Raw genomic sequence first — 13,122 nt, forward strand, 5'->3', positions numbered from 1 at the left:
GGGAAACATAAGTGAGAGCAGGGCGTCTCACTCTCTTGGTACTGCAGTTTTTCTTCTGGTACCCGATCCGTCATATAGAGGAAGCAATATAAATAAAAGTGTTCCTTACAACTCAACATTTTCAAGAAATAAACCTTAGCACTATTTTGATTTCAAAAGGATTTCACTTGCAGGTGGGTCTCTAAAGATGGGCTAGGAGCTTTTGGTCGGCTTTTTATTGGTGTGTCCATCCTGCTATCTCCTTGGATTACTTACTGCTTAGCTCCTTATAATTGACTTTCATCATTATGAAGGGTGGGTTTGTCTTGTAGAAAATTCCATATCTGCTGTATAGTGCTTCAGGTGGGCGTTTTGGAAGACTCTTTGATGATGACCCTAAACAATGGCGAATGTATGCTGAATTCATTGGCAGTTTCGGAAGGTTAGCAACTGCTCAGGCTTTTGAAGAAAAAGGGACAAGTTCCCTAGCCTGTGTTTCTAGAGCATATCTTATTCTTTTATAACATACTTTTTTCAATGATCACCTTATGTTGAAAGTTGAACTAATATTAGGTTTATAGGTAAGCCTTTTTATTCTTAACCACACTATCGCTATTTTACCATTTGTAGCATTTTTGAGCTTGCTACACCAATTATGCCTGGATTGTTTCTTCCTCTTGCTTCTCTTGGGCACCTTACCAAGGTACTGTGCATTTCTTGCATTGATTATAATCGAGGAATACATTCATTTGTTCAGTCATTTCTGGTTTCTAAGTTTTCTGGAGAATGCAGGTAAAAGCGGGCTAATGCTATTCTTGATATCAACTTCTTGGTGTGTATTATACTAAATCAGGCTGTAGGAAGAGGTTTAAAAGATCCTTCTTTCCGGGTTATCCAGAACCATTTTGCAATAGCTGGAAACATGGGAGAAGTTTCTGCTAAGGTGAAACATTCGGACCTTTCGAATGCTAATCGTGAGAATGTGTGGATCAGTCCACACACAATTTTTATTGTCCAACACTGATGCATAATTTTTATTAAAAGTATGAAAATGCATGTGATTTGAAAAACGTCATTAGCAATAGAGTTTAAATCTTGAAAGAGATTTTGGTGCAGCAACACAAAATCTTGGCATGGCCACACAAGCTAGCTAGACAAGTATTAGTCTCATAGATGGTCCTAGAGGCTAGAACACCTAACAACTATTCTTTGAGATGTTATAATCATTACTTGTGGATTATTGGATCTGTCCCATAGGTCTTGTTGGGTCTCCCAGTGGACATTAATAAAAATCATATTCTCTCTCTTTCTCTTTCTCTCTCAAAGATAGCTCCGGGCTGTTATCCCGATGCCTTCCCGTACACCACACGTTCCACTAGACCTCCATCTCTTGGTTATGTGCCCCGCGATGGTTGGTACGATGAGGAGTGTAAGGCTTTTCGCTGACATCTCCGACTCGAGGCCAAATATAGCCTTCCAACGGAACCTGACACGATCTGCGAGTATCGTCACCTAGTACGCCAGAAGAAGCAGGCATTTGTTTGCCGAAACGAGGACGAGCTACTGAATACTTTGCTCAGCAGCAACTCTAAAGACTTTTGGCGCAAGTTCCTTGAGCGGAAATCACCTCTACCCCTCACTGACACTCAAGTCTGGCACACCTACGCACGTAGCTTGAATGACGTCCCCAACCAGCCAGCCTTAGACTTATCACACTCACCTCGCCCTACCATTTGCACTCTATTCACTAGAGGCGGTGTCAAGGACGTGGCATGGAAGCTCCATAGCAGGCGAGCGAAAGATCATGAGGATCTATGCACAGAGTTTATTGCATATGGGATTGAATGTCTTGGCCCTAATCCTTGCAAGGCTTTTCAATGACACGGTTTTCCTTGGCTTCCCACACACATGGACCCTCAACACCATCATGCCCATTCACAAGGTAGGAGATCCCATGAGCCCGGAAAACTACAGGACCATTATGATTGGGCATGTGATCTATGCATCAATACTTGACATAGAGGTCAGCAGATTTGCAAAGGTGCAAGGGCTCAGGGCCGAGGGCCAGGTAGGATTTCGACGTGATCATGGGACCATGGATTAGGGGGGTCATAGAGGAGGCCAGGTCGCGGAAACAGAGAGTATATTTTTGCTTTGTGGATTTCCGCAAAGCCTTTGACACGGCCTCATAAGACGCCTATAGAGACTGGGGTATGACCAAGAGATCATATGGGTTGTTATGGCGCTCTATGAGAGGGTCTTAGGCAGAGTTCGGACAGGTGCTGAATGGACAGATGAGGTTATGAGCACCATTGGGGTCAAACAGGGTTGCCCATTGTCACCAACCTTGTTTGGCCTCTACATAGACGAGCTCGAGACCTTTATGGGAGGGCTAGTTGCTCTCTCGTCAGCACGTTGATTCATATACTGTTACATGCGGATGACGTGGTTCTAATGTCCTCATCTGCTGAGGGCCTCTAGAGACATTTGGATGCGCTACAGGTTTTTTGTGAGTCACATGATCTGAAGGTCAACCTTGGCAAGACCAAGGTAATGATCTTCAACACATCTCGAGCCGTCATGCATAGAGAGCAGTTCACATTTGATGGATCACTGGTTGAGATCATCTCCTCATATACCTACCTGGGTGTCGTCTTCTTTGGCTCGATTTTCACGATGAGACCAATGATGTAGGCCTGTTTGAGCCGCAGATATGCCTCACTTGCTCGCCTGGAGAGATAGTGCTTCCACTCACACTTTCAGGACCCTCAGACCAAGGCTCTTCTTTTTGACTCCTTGGTTCGACCAACAGGCATGTACTGCCCTTGTTGGGGGCCAGATCTCTCAGAGGCTTGGGTGGAGCGATTAAATATCCTCTTGCTCTCGCGGATGATCCGAAGCAAGCCATCAATTCCAGAGCACATCATTCGGCACGTTCCCATTGCAACTAGATGTGGCGTTCCAGACCATTACCTATCTACACCGGGCCAGACTGTACGAGTCCAGTACAGCGAAGCGACGTAGGTTGCCATGGTTGGCTCTATCTTCATCCATGAGCCTCACAGATGGTGGGGATGAGAGAGGTTGGTATGCCCAGACACGTAGGTGGTTTGAGAGATTGGGGCTTCACATAGACAGGCTGCCTCCATTTCAGTACAGCTTAGATGGTCCATCTATCCCACTAGGATACCATGAGGTCAACTAGGTCATTCGAGAAGATCTACTACAGTTACACACATTCAAGACCTAGTTGGAGCCATAGAGACCATTGTCTGCACATTTCTGAGGAGGGTTTCATTGTCCCACCAGAGTACACTTGGATCCACCTGCCACACTCACTGAGGATCTCTATCGGGCAGTTTCAAGTTTCATCACACGACTCTGTATTGACAGTGGGCGAGTTGAGGGGACACCCAAGGAGAGATGCATATGCATGTTATGTGATCGACAGGAGGTGGAGTCAGAGGAGCACTTCGCATTCAGATGGCCCATGTACTACGAGATTTGCAGTCGATACCATTGCCTTTTTAGGGACGGCGGTCTTGGGCCATTATCCAAACTTCTCATACGCAGACCAGGGATGCCTCGCCGCCTTCATCCATGAGGCGGTCCGGTTTAGGGAGTACTTACTCAGGACGCAAAGACATAGGACTCGTTCCCTCTCAGAGCAAGATCACAGAGTTCTTCTAGTCAGACTGCACGCGCCCTATAGTCACTGATAGCAGACGCAACAGAGATCCAGAGCCTGAGGCACATCGCACTTGATAGCGGACGAACATGCACATCACACTGAGGGACCTCCCATCCCTGTTCAGGCCTGGGGCTCGACCCATAGGGGTTACTATAGCCTTGGTCAAGAGTAGAGTCATTGCCAGGAGACCGAGACGGGCGGCACCCATAGATAGTATCCCCCTAACACACATATACCTCTATGGGGCCGCTTGCATGGACTAGTGCCAGCTAGCCCTGATGGTGGACTGACCCAAATATGAGAATGATGACGATGTTGATGACGATGATGATGATGTCACTATTGATGATATGACTATGTACTACTTAGCACTTAGCATTCAACATGGGTAATGATGCTCGTTTAGTAGCTCCACCCTTTCTGCTTGATTTGTATCAGTTTTCTATTAGTCTCATAGACCCATCGGTCTTTCAAACGCTTTAATAAACTTTCTTTCTTTCTAAACTTTCTCTTTTCCAGATCAAAGATGCTTGAACAAATTCCTTCATGAGGCAGTTAGGCATCGTGAGCGCCTACTCCGATCCTAGAAACAATAGGAGTGTACCTTGGTGGACGCTTCTCAGAGCATGATCATGGAGTTCTTCCAGCCGGATCACATGGACTCTTCCCTAGAGGTCCTAGACATGATCGTGACCTAGAGCCAATGACACAGCAGCTCAAGCAGAGGTTTGATGCACAGATTACACTTGGGGACATTCCCTCCATGATCAGAGTGGGAGCGAGATCGACAGGTGTGACTGTTTCCCTCGTTAGGTGTAGAGCCGTGACCAAGAGACAGCATAGGATTGCATCCATAGGGGGCCGGCAGCACTCCATATCTGATTTCATGCTATCGTTCCCTCGTACTTGACGAAGGAAGGGACCACATTGACCTTGGAGCACACGTCACTTTGTATTATGATGGCAGTTGAGGATGTTGATGCTGTAGATGACTACTATTTTGATATGACTATGTAGGATACAATTTTCCTGCTTTTGTACGGGTGTGGATGCTCGGTTAGTAGCTCCACCCCTCCGGCAGGATTTGTATCAGGTTTCTTTCACAGTGTCATAGACCTATCAGTCTTCCGAAGACTTTAATAAACTTTCTTTCTTTCTTTCTAGGTCTAGCACACAAGCTAGCCCAAAGACATGATAAGTTGTATAATGACAAATTGATGAGCTTGAGACAGTGATGCAGACACAGGGGGGTGTAGGTTGCTCTCTTGCGGGCACGCTGATCTAGATTTTGCTCTATGCAGATGACGTGGCTCTCTTGTCTTCCTCAGCAGAGGGGCTTCAGAGACACCTAGACGCACTACAGTCCTTTTGTGAGTCTCATGATTTGAAGGTCAACCTGGGTAAAACCAAGGTCATGATCTTCAATACATCTCGAGCCATCATGCGTCAGGAGCAGTTCACATTTGTGGGGTCATCTGTTGAGATAGTTTCATCATACACTTATCTTGGGGTTATCTTCTTTGGACCGAGCTTCACGATGAGACCCGCGATGCAGGCACGCTTGAGTAGAGGGTATGCCTCATTGGCCAGACTAGAGAGGCAGTGCTTCCGCTTGCACTTTCATGATCCACGCACCAAGGGGTTGCTTTTTGACTCCTTGGCTTACCCAGCGGGGATGTACGGCAGCCCTTGTTGGGGGCCAGACTTGTTGGATACAGAGTGGACAGTTGGCCTCAAACAGACCATGGAATGGCTTGTTTACTGGCCCATGCTGTGGCCTATATGAGGCCCTAAACCAGCCTTTAACACAACCTCCAACTCTGGTATAACCTGCAAGAAAGAGAGTGAGAAAGGTCCTGATATCAAATCAACCCGATGGAGCTGGAATGCCCATTGATCATCTGTTGTGGTAGAGGCTTGGTAAGCGAGTCTGTTGTGTTGTCCTTCGTCAAACAAAAAGACAAGAATGTATCCCCATCAATGATCTTTTCACGGAAAAAATGGTACTATATCACAATGTGCTTAGTCTAGGCATGGAACGCAGGATTCCTTGCAATCGCTATACAACTCTTGTTGTCACACTTGACGATGCTCGGATCCCTCTATTGGAACCCAACTTCTCCAAGTAGCCTTCAAAGCTAGACCACCTAGCAGGTTGCTGCTCAGCCTCAATGGATGACAAGGCCACAGTAGGCTGCTTCTTACTGCTCCACATAATGATTGCTGAACCAAGGGTAAAAACATAACTGATTCTCGACCTCCTCGTGTCCGCGTCTCCTCCCCAATTTGAATCACTCCAACCTTGTAGATGGATCCTAGGCTTCACTCCCATCCCCGCAGCATAAAACAATCCCTAATCCTTTGTATCGTGTGTAGATACTGGAGGATCCGCATACCTGCATCCCACTGTGTCTTTAGTGGTGTCTGCATGAAGGAGCTTAACAGCCCCACTGAAAAGCTGAGGTCCAAACCTGATGTTGAGTAGCCAGATCAAGGAGCCAACGAGCTTCCGGCCAATGCTGCATCCAACCGCTCACAGGGATCAGTCTAGGGCATCTTCGTGTTCGGGTTCCATGGGAAACAAGATAGATTTATAGTTTTCCATGTTGAAGTTGCCAACAGAGCTCACGAACATACCGCTGTTGGGACACAAAAAAAACCCTTTGTGTCTGCCATATTTCTAAACCTGAAAAGAGATGGAGAAGATCCAAATCTGTCATCTCATGCATAATATTAGAAGGGATGAACAATTTTGAGCATTGAGAGTTTGATCATCCAATTCTTCAGCTAGCTTTGCTTGCACTTTGCTCTCCTTTGGGGAGATGTAATCATTTTTTGAAACAAAACTATATGAGATAAGGCCGACAGCTTTGATTTCAACTCAGTGAAATATGGCTTGCCTAGATTGTTAGGAAAATTTGCGTACCATTGTACATAGATATAGCAATGGCTGTTGCAGTGAATGTAAGGGTGCCCAGCGTGCATATACCATTGACCCATAGTAAAGGATGGATATTGGGAAGGTATCCAAAATCATGATAAATCTAGACTTTCAAGGTGAAGGCGTGCAGTTTGCTAATTTGCAACATTAAAAATAGAGAAATGTAGCCTTGATAAAACAAATTTGGTCAACATAGAAGTGACCAAAGATTGAGGTGGAAAAGTGGCCTTGCTTGACCGCATTGAATGCAGCCTTTGTCATGGCAATATGCTCCACATGGCTGCTTATCAAGATGAAATCACTGACATACAAGATGATGAGGGTAACCAAACCTTTCTCCCGGAATATATACAAGTTTGGATCAGCCATAGATGTTTAAAACCCCTTTCGAACAAAGAATGCGTCAATTTTCTGATTCCACACCCGAGATGCTTCATACAATGCCTTCCTAAACCTATAGACCATCCCTTATGAATTAGGAGCCTGAGATCCAGGAGGCTGCTCCACATACACTTCCTCAAATCGCGTTTTTCAAGTGCTTTACTTGCAGTCCCAAATGCTTAGTGCTTTGATGTTACATGCGCAGTCACCACACCATCAAGACATGGGCGATGGTTTCATCCATATGCGATGCTGTTGGGATGGGTGGGATATCGACAGTGGCAATATCTGCAGACTGTCCCCACCTCAAACAATTGCCGACAACAAACTCCGAACTGTCCACGCCTCAAACGCTATCCAATTCCAACCTTTTAGACAACTTGCTGCTCTGATACCATGTGAAAGTGCAGCAGAAAGGCGAGTAGAGCTGACAGCAGAACAAGCGAATTGAAATAGCAAGAAGATGCGAATGGAGAGTGGGAAAGGGGGCCCTATCTATAGGGGGGCCTTGAAACTGAACTGGCACATTGGGTCTGGTTAACCAGATGATTGACCCGACCTAACAAGCCGACTGACTCAACCAAATCTGGTCAAGTTAACCTAATGTAGTCTGTTTGGTTGGCCTCAAACTGACCACAGACCAGCCTGGTTACTACGCCATGCTGTGGCCTATACCAGGCCCTAAAACAGCCTCTAACATTGGCATAATTCCCTAGCTAGGCTCCCACCTAGCCTGCAGAAAACGCAATGAGAAAGGACTAACACACTACACCTCTCTCTAGGCGGGCACACCCACATAGCAGCCCTCACTCTCTAGTATACATATAGGAGATGACTAACATCAACACCAGCCAGAGTCCACTCAGAGGGTAATTCTGATTTTTAAAGTTAGATAGCATAGAAGACAGCACAGCCTAGACCCAAAGCCAGAGACACTACAGAATTGCCAACGCGCTGACACATGGATGAGGCTTGGGGAATCATCCAGCCACATCTGCATAGTATTTTGATAGGAGGGATAGAACTTGAGATTGTTGGAAACTACCTTTAGTCAGGGATTGGATAATCATAATTTTATCAAGACATCAAAATATGAGAGAGAAGACGCTTCATTCCCAAACTGTAACCCAAGCTTCTATTTTCTGAGACATTTTGTGAGGTTATACAGCAGGATCAGGCCTGAAGGTTGGAGGTTCTTGATTTTCATTGAAAGCGATTGATGCATCTATTTATACTTTTACCTGGTGCAAAATTTTCTTTTTTGGTGAGATCAATATGTGTTCCTTAACAAAGTTAAATTGTGCTCTGCTTCCTTGTTTTGTAGAGGGATGTATATGTTTTCCTGTGAATTAGCCTGCTCAATCACCCAAAATAAGAATTTATGCTTGTGTAGGAAGAGGTCTGGGAGGTTACTGGTGAGCTGCTTGGCATTGCTCTTGGCGTGATTTTGCTGGTGCGTTGTAATTCACTGATAATTTTTTTGGCCTTAAACCTTTCAGAAATGACATGCTAGCCAAATCAATAATCTGGTCAGGGCATGCATGAAAGTCTCATATAATAATATGATGGAAATTGACAGGCTACACCTGGACTATCAGCATCATATTCAACCTTGATATTAACTTGGGCATCAATTCGATTGCTTCATCTATGGCTACGATATCAATCACTTGCATCATTACAGTTTTCAACTGTTAGTATTGTGAAGTATTAAAGCTTTGATATTGAAACATGCGTCATAAAATTTAGTATGTAACCACTGTGCTATCCCTGGTATCTTTGTTCTAATTGTATTTTTTTAAATGCCACAGATCAACTTGAAGCGAGCACTTATAATGGTGGAATCACATGTTGCGGGTTCTCTGATTCCAGGTATGTATGGTCGCATGCCAGATAATGCATTCTTGTCAAAGACTGTCATATTTTTATATGTGGTGTACATTTTATTATTTCTACAGTGATCAAAAGTTGCCAGAGTTCGTTTCTTTCTGCAGTTCTGATTGATTCCTGCCTTGCTCTCAGGTATATCAGAGTGTAATAGTAAAGAAAATCTTCTTCTGCCCTGGCAGTTTTCAAAGCCATATCTACAATTAGGTTGCTCTCTGAAAGATGTGGTCGGAAGTCACATCTCTGTACCTGAGGTATTGCACTCACTTTATGCAGCGAAGAATACAAGATTGTAGATATCAGAAAAATAACAATTTTTATTCAATTTCACTGGACAGAGTTACGTACAGCCTCAACATTATGGTTGGCTTGTAGTCATGAACCATGAAGGACTGAATTGCATGTCTGGTCACATCCTCTAACACCCGCTCAGTATAACGAATGATGAAAGTGGACTGGCTTGATGACATTATTCAGACTTACTCGGAGTGTAGTATTTTGCTTATTGGAAACATACATACCACATCGAGTATGCCAGGGCATATATCAAACGGCTTGCTCCTCCGATTGATTTCCTCATTGAAGGTTAGAGCATCGGTAGGCTGCATCATATATGGACATTCGACGACAACTAAGGTGAAGTTTAGAAATCATTGCCATTCCCATTATGTTCAATGGGACACCCTTCAAATGTATGCAGTATCAATTGAGAACGGTTAATGATCTGACAATCTCGAGTCAGCTTAAGAAGTAGTGATTCTTCTAGACCCATCTTGCTAGCTTGAGGTGATTGGGATATATTCTAGATTCAAATCGAGGCATATCTGGTTCTGCTATATCAACTCACCCTCAGATGCAGAGGATGCTCCCCAACCCAACTTGCCAGCTTTAGCTGTTTGAGGTAGTCTTTGATATCCTAATCAGGCATCTTGTGCTAATTCACCGATTTGGAAGAACTCCCATCTTTGCCCTGACACTAAGAATTAGACTTTGAAAAGAAGGAAATACAAGGACTGCTATCATACGGGCATTGTTAGGCCAGCCCTTGTTAGACGATGTTCCCAACAAGTTGAAAGGGGCCACAATTTCAGTAGGATTGATTTGAAGAGTGGGTATCATAAAATACGGATTCATCCTCCAGACATCCACAGGACAGTCTTTTGAACAATGTTCGGCTTATATGAGTCCTTGGTCATGCCTTTTGGGTTGACAAACGCACCAATCATTTCAATTGAACGATGGATCTGATTTTCAGGCCCTACAGGCCTTTTACAAATACTTTCTTTGATGATATTCTAGAATTTTCCAGCTCTGAAGAAGAACATAAGAGGCACTCTCGCCACAGCGTTCCAAGAAGTTCGGAATAACAAACTATACATTAACGACAAGAAGAGTGAATTCTTTCTAAATGAGATCCACTATCTTGGTCATATAATCTCCAAGGAGGGGATTCGGATGGACCCAGCCAAGATTAAAGCTATACAGGAATGGCCAGAACTCAATCCAATACAAGAAGTATGCATTTTCTTGGGACTTTGCTCATATTATAGGCTGTTCATCAGACACTTTGTGCTGATATAGCAGCTCCATTGCATGATTTGACCAAGAAATTCAGTCTTCAGGTGGGGAGGGCAGGCAAAGGACAATTTTCAACACTCTCAAACAAAAGTTAACAACTAAGCTGATCCTTGTCGTTCTAGACTTACACAAACCTTTTGATGTGGATTGTGATGCATGCGGAGAGTGTGTGGGAGCTGCACTCCTGGTCTACTCTCCACCAAGATGGGCCTACGAGAGTCGGAGGCTGGAAGATGTTGAGAGGCAATATGGGTATTTATGAGAAAGAGATGCTGGCTGTAATTCATGCCCTCACTATTTGGAAGCATTATCTTCTTGGAGCTGATTTCAGAGTCAAGATGGACCACCAGAGCCTTAGGTATTTCTTGATGCAAACTAAGCTCTCCAAAAAGCAGATGAGGTGGACAAACTTTTGTCCATGTTTCATTTTCAGATTGTCCACATTCCACGAGCCCGAAACAGAGTAGCGGATGCTTTATCTAGAAGGCCCCATGTAAACAATGTCACCATAGCCTATCACAGGGACCTCGAGGAAATGAAAGATCTTTATCTATAGGATTCAAACTTCGGAGAGATCATGAGGAACATTCAACAAGGACAATCATTCAACCAATATTCACTTAGGGATGGGTAGCTCATGAAAGATGATCACCTTTGTGTGACCCAAAGCATGAGAACAAAAGTTTTGAAAGAATTTCACCCCCCTCCATATGCAGATCATTGGGGTATTTCTCTACTACCCAGGTACTTTTGGCCATGAATGTGGAAAAATATCCACAAGTTCGTTTCTGAATGTCTTACATGCCAAAAAGTTAACTACGACAAACAGAAGACTATAGGATTCCTGATGCCGCTTCTGATACTGCAAAGGCCATGGGAGAGTATTGCTATGGATTTTATATTTGATCTTCCACGATCAAAGAATGGGAATATTGGGATATGGACCATAATTGACAGGTTTTAGCAAGCAAGACCACTTCATTCCAGTTAGGAACACTATCAAGGTAGACCATATAGCCAGTTGTTTATGGCACATATTTTCAAGCACCATGGGTTGCCTAGATCGATACTAAGCAACCGAGATCCAAGAATGACTATTCTGGAGAGCACTTTTTGATAACATGGGTGGAGTTATCATCTTTATTTCACCCTCAGACAGAAGGTCAGGGAGAGCACAATGCTAGATCTTTTAAAGTGTTATGTGTCGAATAGAAATTTGATGGGAAAAGTACCTTAACCTAGTGGAATTTGCATACAACAACATGACTAACAGTTCTATAGGAAAAGCCCCTTTTGAAGTAATATATGGGAAGGTGGTTTTACCACCTATTCTGCGGACCAAGGATGAGATATTTGCAACTGATCAGTATGTTCGAGACCTCGATACAACCTTCTTTTAAGTTTGGACAACGATCGAAAGGTCACAAAAAAAGCAAAAGAAAGTTGTAGGTAAGCATATAAGGTATACCCAAAGTTGTCTCTTAGATACTATGGGCCATTCCAGGTTAGTGAGCCCATAAATGAAGTTGCATATTGACTAAAGCTACCAAAGACTTGGAAGATTCACAATGCTTTTCACGTGAGTCTTTTAAAGAAGTATTAAGGATTAGAGAACACAGAGCTAGTTTACGAGAAGAGTCACTAGAAGTGGAAGAAATGGAGGGGATCTTCCAACCATAACAGATTGTATATCACATAAAGAAGAGACCCAAAGGCAAGGTTACCTGCAGGTACCTTATCAAGTCCAAGAACTATTCGACACTCAATGCCAAGTGGGTAAATGAGGAGTTCTTTTTGGAGTATCCTTAAGTTTTAAAATTGTGTCAAGAATCTTTTTAGTTGAGGGAAACTGATTAGAAATCGAGAGTATGTCACCAGTTGCTGCTTCTCCCAATAAACAAAGAGGAATCTTTATTAGATTGACTTTGGTCAAAGAAAGCTGACTTTGGTTAACTAGAATAAGTTTTATTTTACGTTGCTTTGTATTGGTAAAAGAGAACCGTAGGAATGCCACAAGGGACTAGGATTAGTTCAAGGACAAGAATGCATGCATTTGGCTAACCTCTAATGGGTAAAAGTGTTGGATATTGTTTGTGCAAGGTGCAAGACTTGCAAGACTTTGGAGAATGTTAAGTTCCCCCACATTTTAAGTGGCATCCCAAATAAAGAAGAGCCCACTTGAGCTAAAAGCATTAAAGGTGCCCCACTCTATGGAGGAAAGTGCTTGCTTTTGGGAAAAGCCCAAGATTTTGGAGAAAGCTCGACTTTCTAGAGAAAAGTGCCTATTTTAGGCAAGAAAAGCAGGCCTGGCTTTTAGAAAGCACATGCTTTCTAAGTGTCTGGCCTAGTCTATAAAATAAGGACCTCTAGGCTCCCAGTTGTATAGATAGATAGATAGATAGATAGATAGATATTAACATCTCTAAAAGGCCAAACGGCCTATGAGACTAAAACAGTTGATACATCTACTAGTGTTGTCTCATCAAAGAGAACAACAAAATAAATAAGCTGAAGGCTGAGAGCTACTAAAGGTACTTACAGTCAGAGGGATTGCAAGTGACCCAAAACTAATGAAATACCAAGCAAGTATTTACTAAAAGTACCAATTGATCAGCATAGGCAGAAAACTAATCAATAAAAGGGTTGCACTCTTCTTATGTCAAAA

The 13,122-nt window shown here is 43.5% G+C and overlaps 1 protein-coding gene across 1 annotated transcript in view; it reads left to right on the plus strand.

Moving 5' to 3' along the window:
- The window catches only part of RUS5 (root UVB sensitive protein (Protein of unknown function, DUF647)), a 140,277-nt gene that overhangs the window by 103,435 nt on the left and 23,720 nt on the right, over positions 1-13,122 (plus strand). Inside the window, exons 6-13 of the mRNA XM_087396226.1 lie at positions 174-220; positions 343-421; positions 610-682; positions 833-922; positions 8,386-8,445; positions 8,572-8,685; positions 8,804-8,864; positions 9,015-9,133. Of these exons, the coding sequence (XP_087252352.1) occupies positions 174-220; positions 343-421; positions 610-682; positions 833-922; positions 8,386-8,445; positions 8,572-8,685; positions 8,804-8,864; positions 9,015-9,133 (643 nt within the window). The remainder of the gene's footprint in view (positions 1-173; positions 221-342; positions 422-609; positions 683-832; positions 923-8,385; positions 8,446-8,571; positions 8,686-8,803; positions 8,865-9,014; positions 9,134-13,122) is intronic.

This window comes from Dipteris shenzhenensis, chromosome 1 (assembly GCF_047967505.1).
Source record: "Dipteris shenzhenensis isolate YYH24624 ecotype China chromosome 1, Dip_SZ_1.0, whole genome shotgun sequence".
Lineage (NCBI taxonomy): Eukaryota > Viridiplantae > Streptophyta > Polypodiopsida > Gleicheniales > Dipteridaceae > Dipteris > Dipteris shenzhenensis.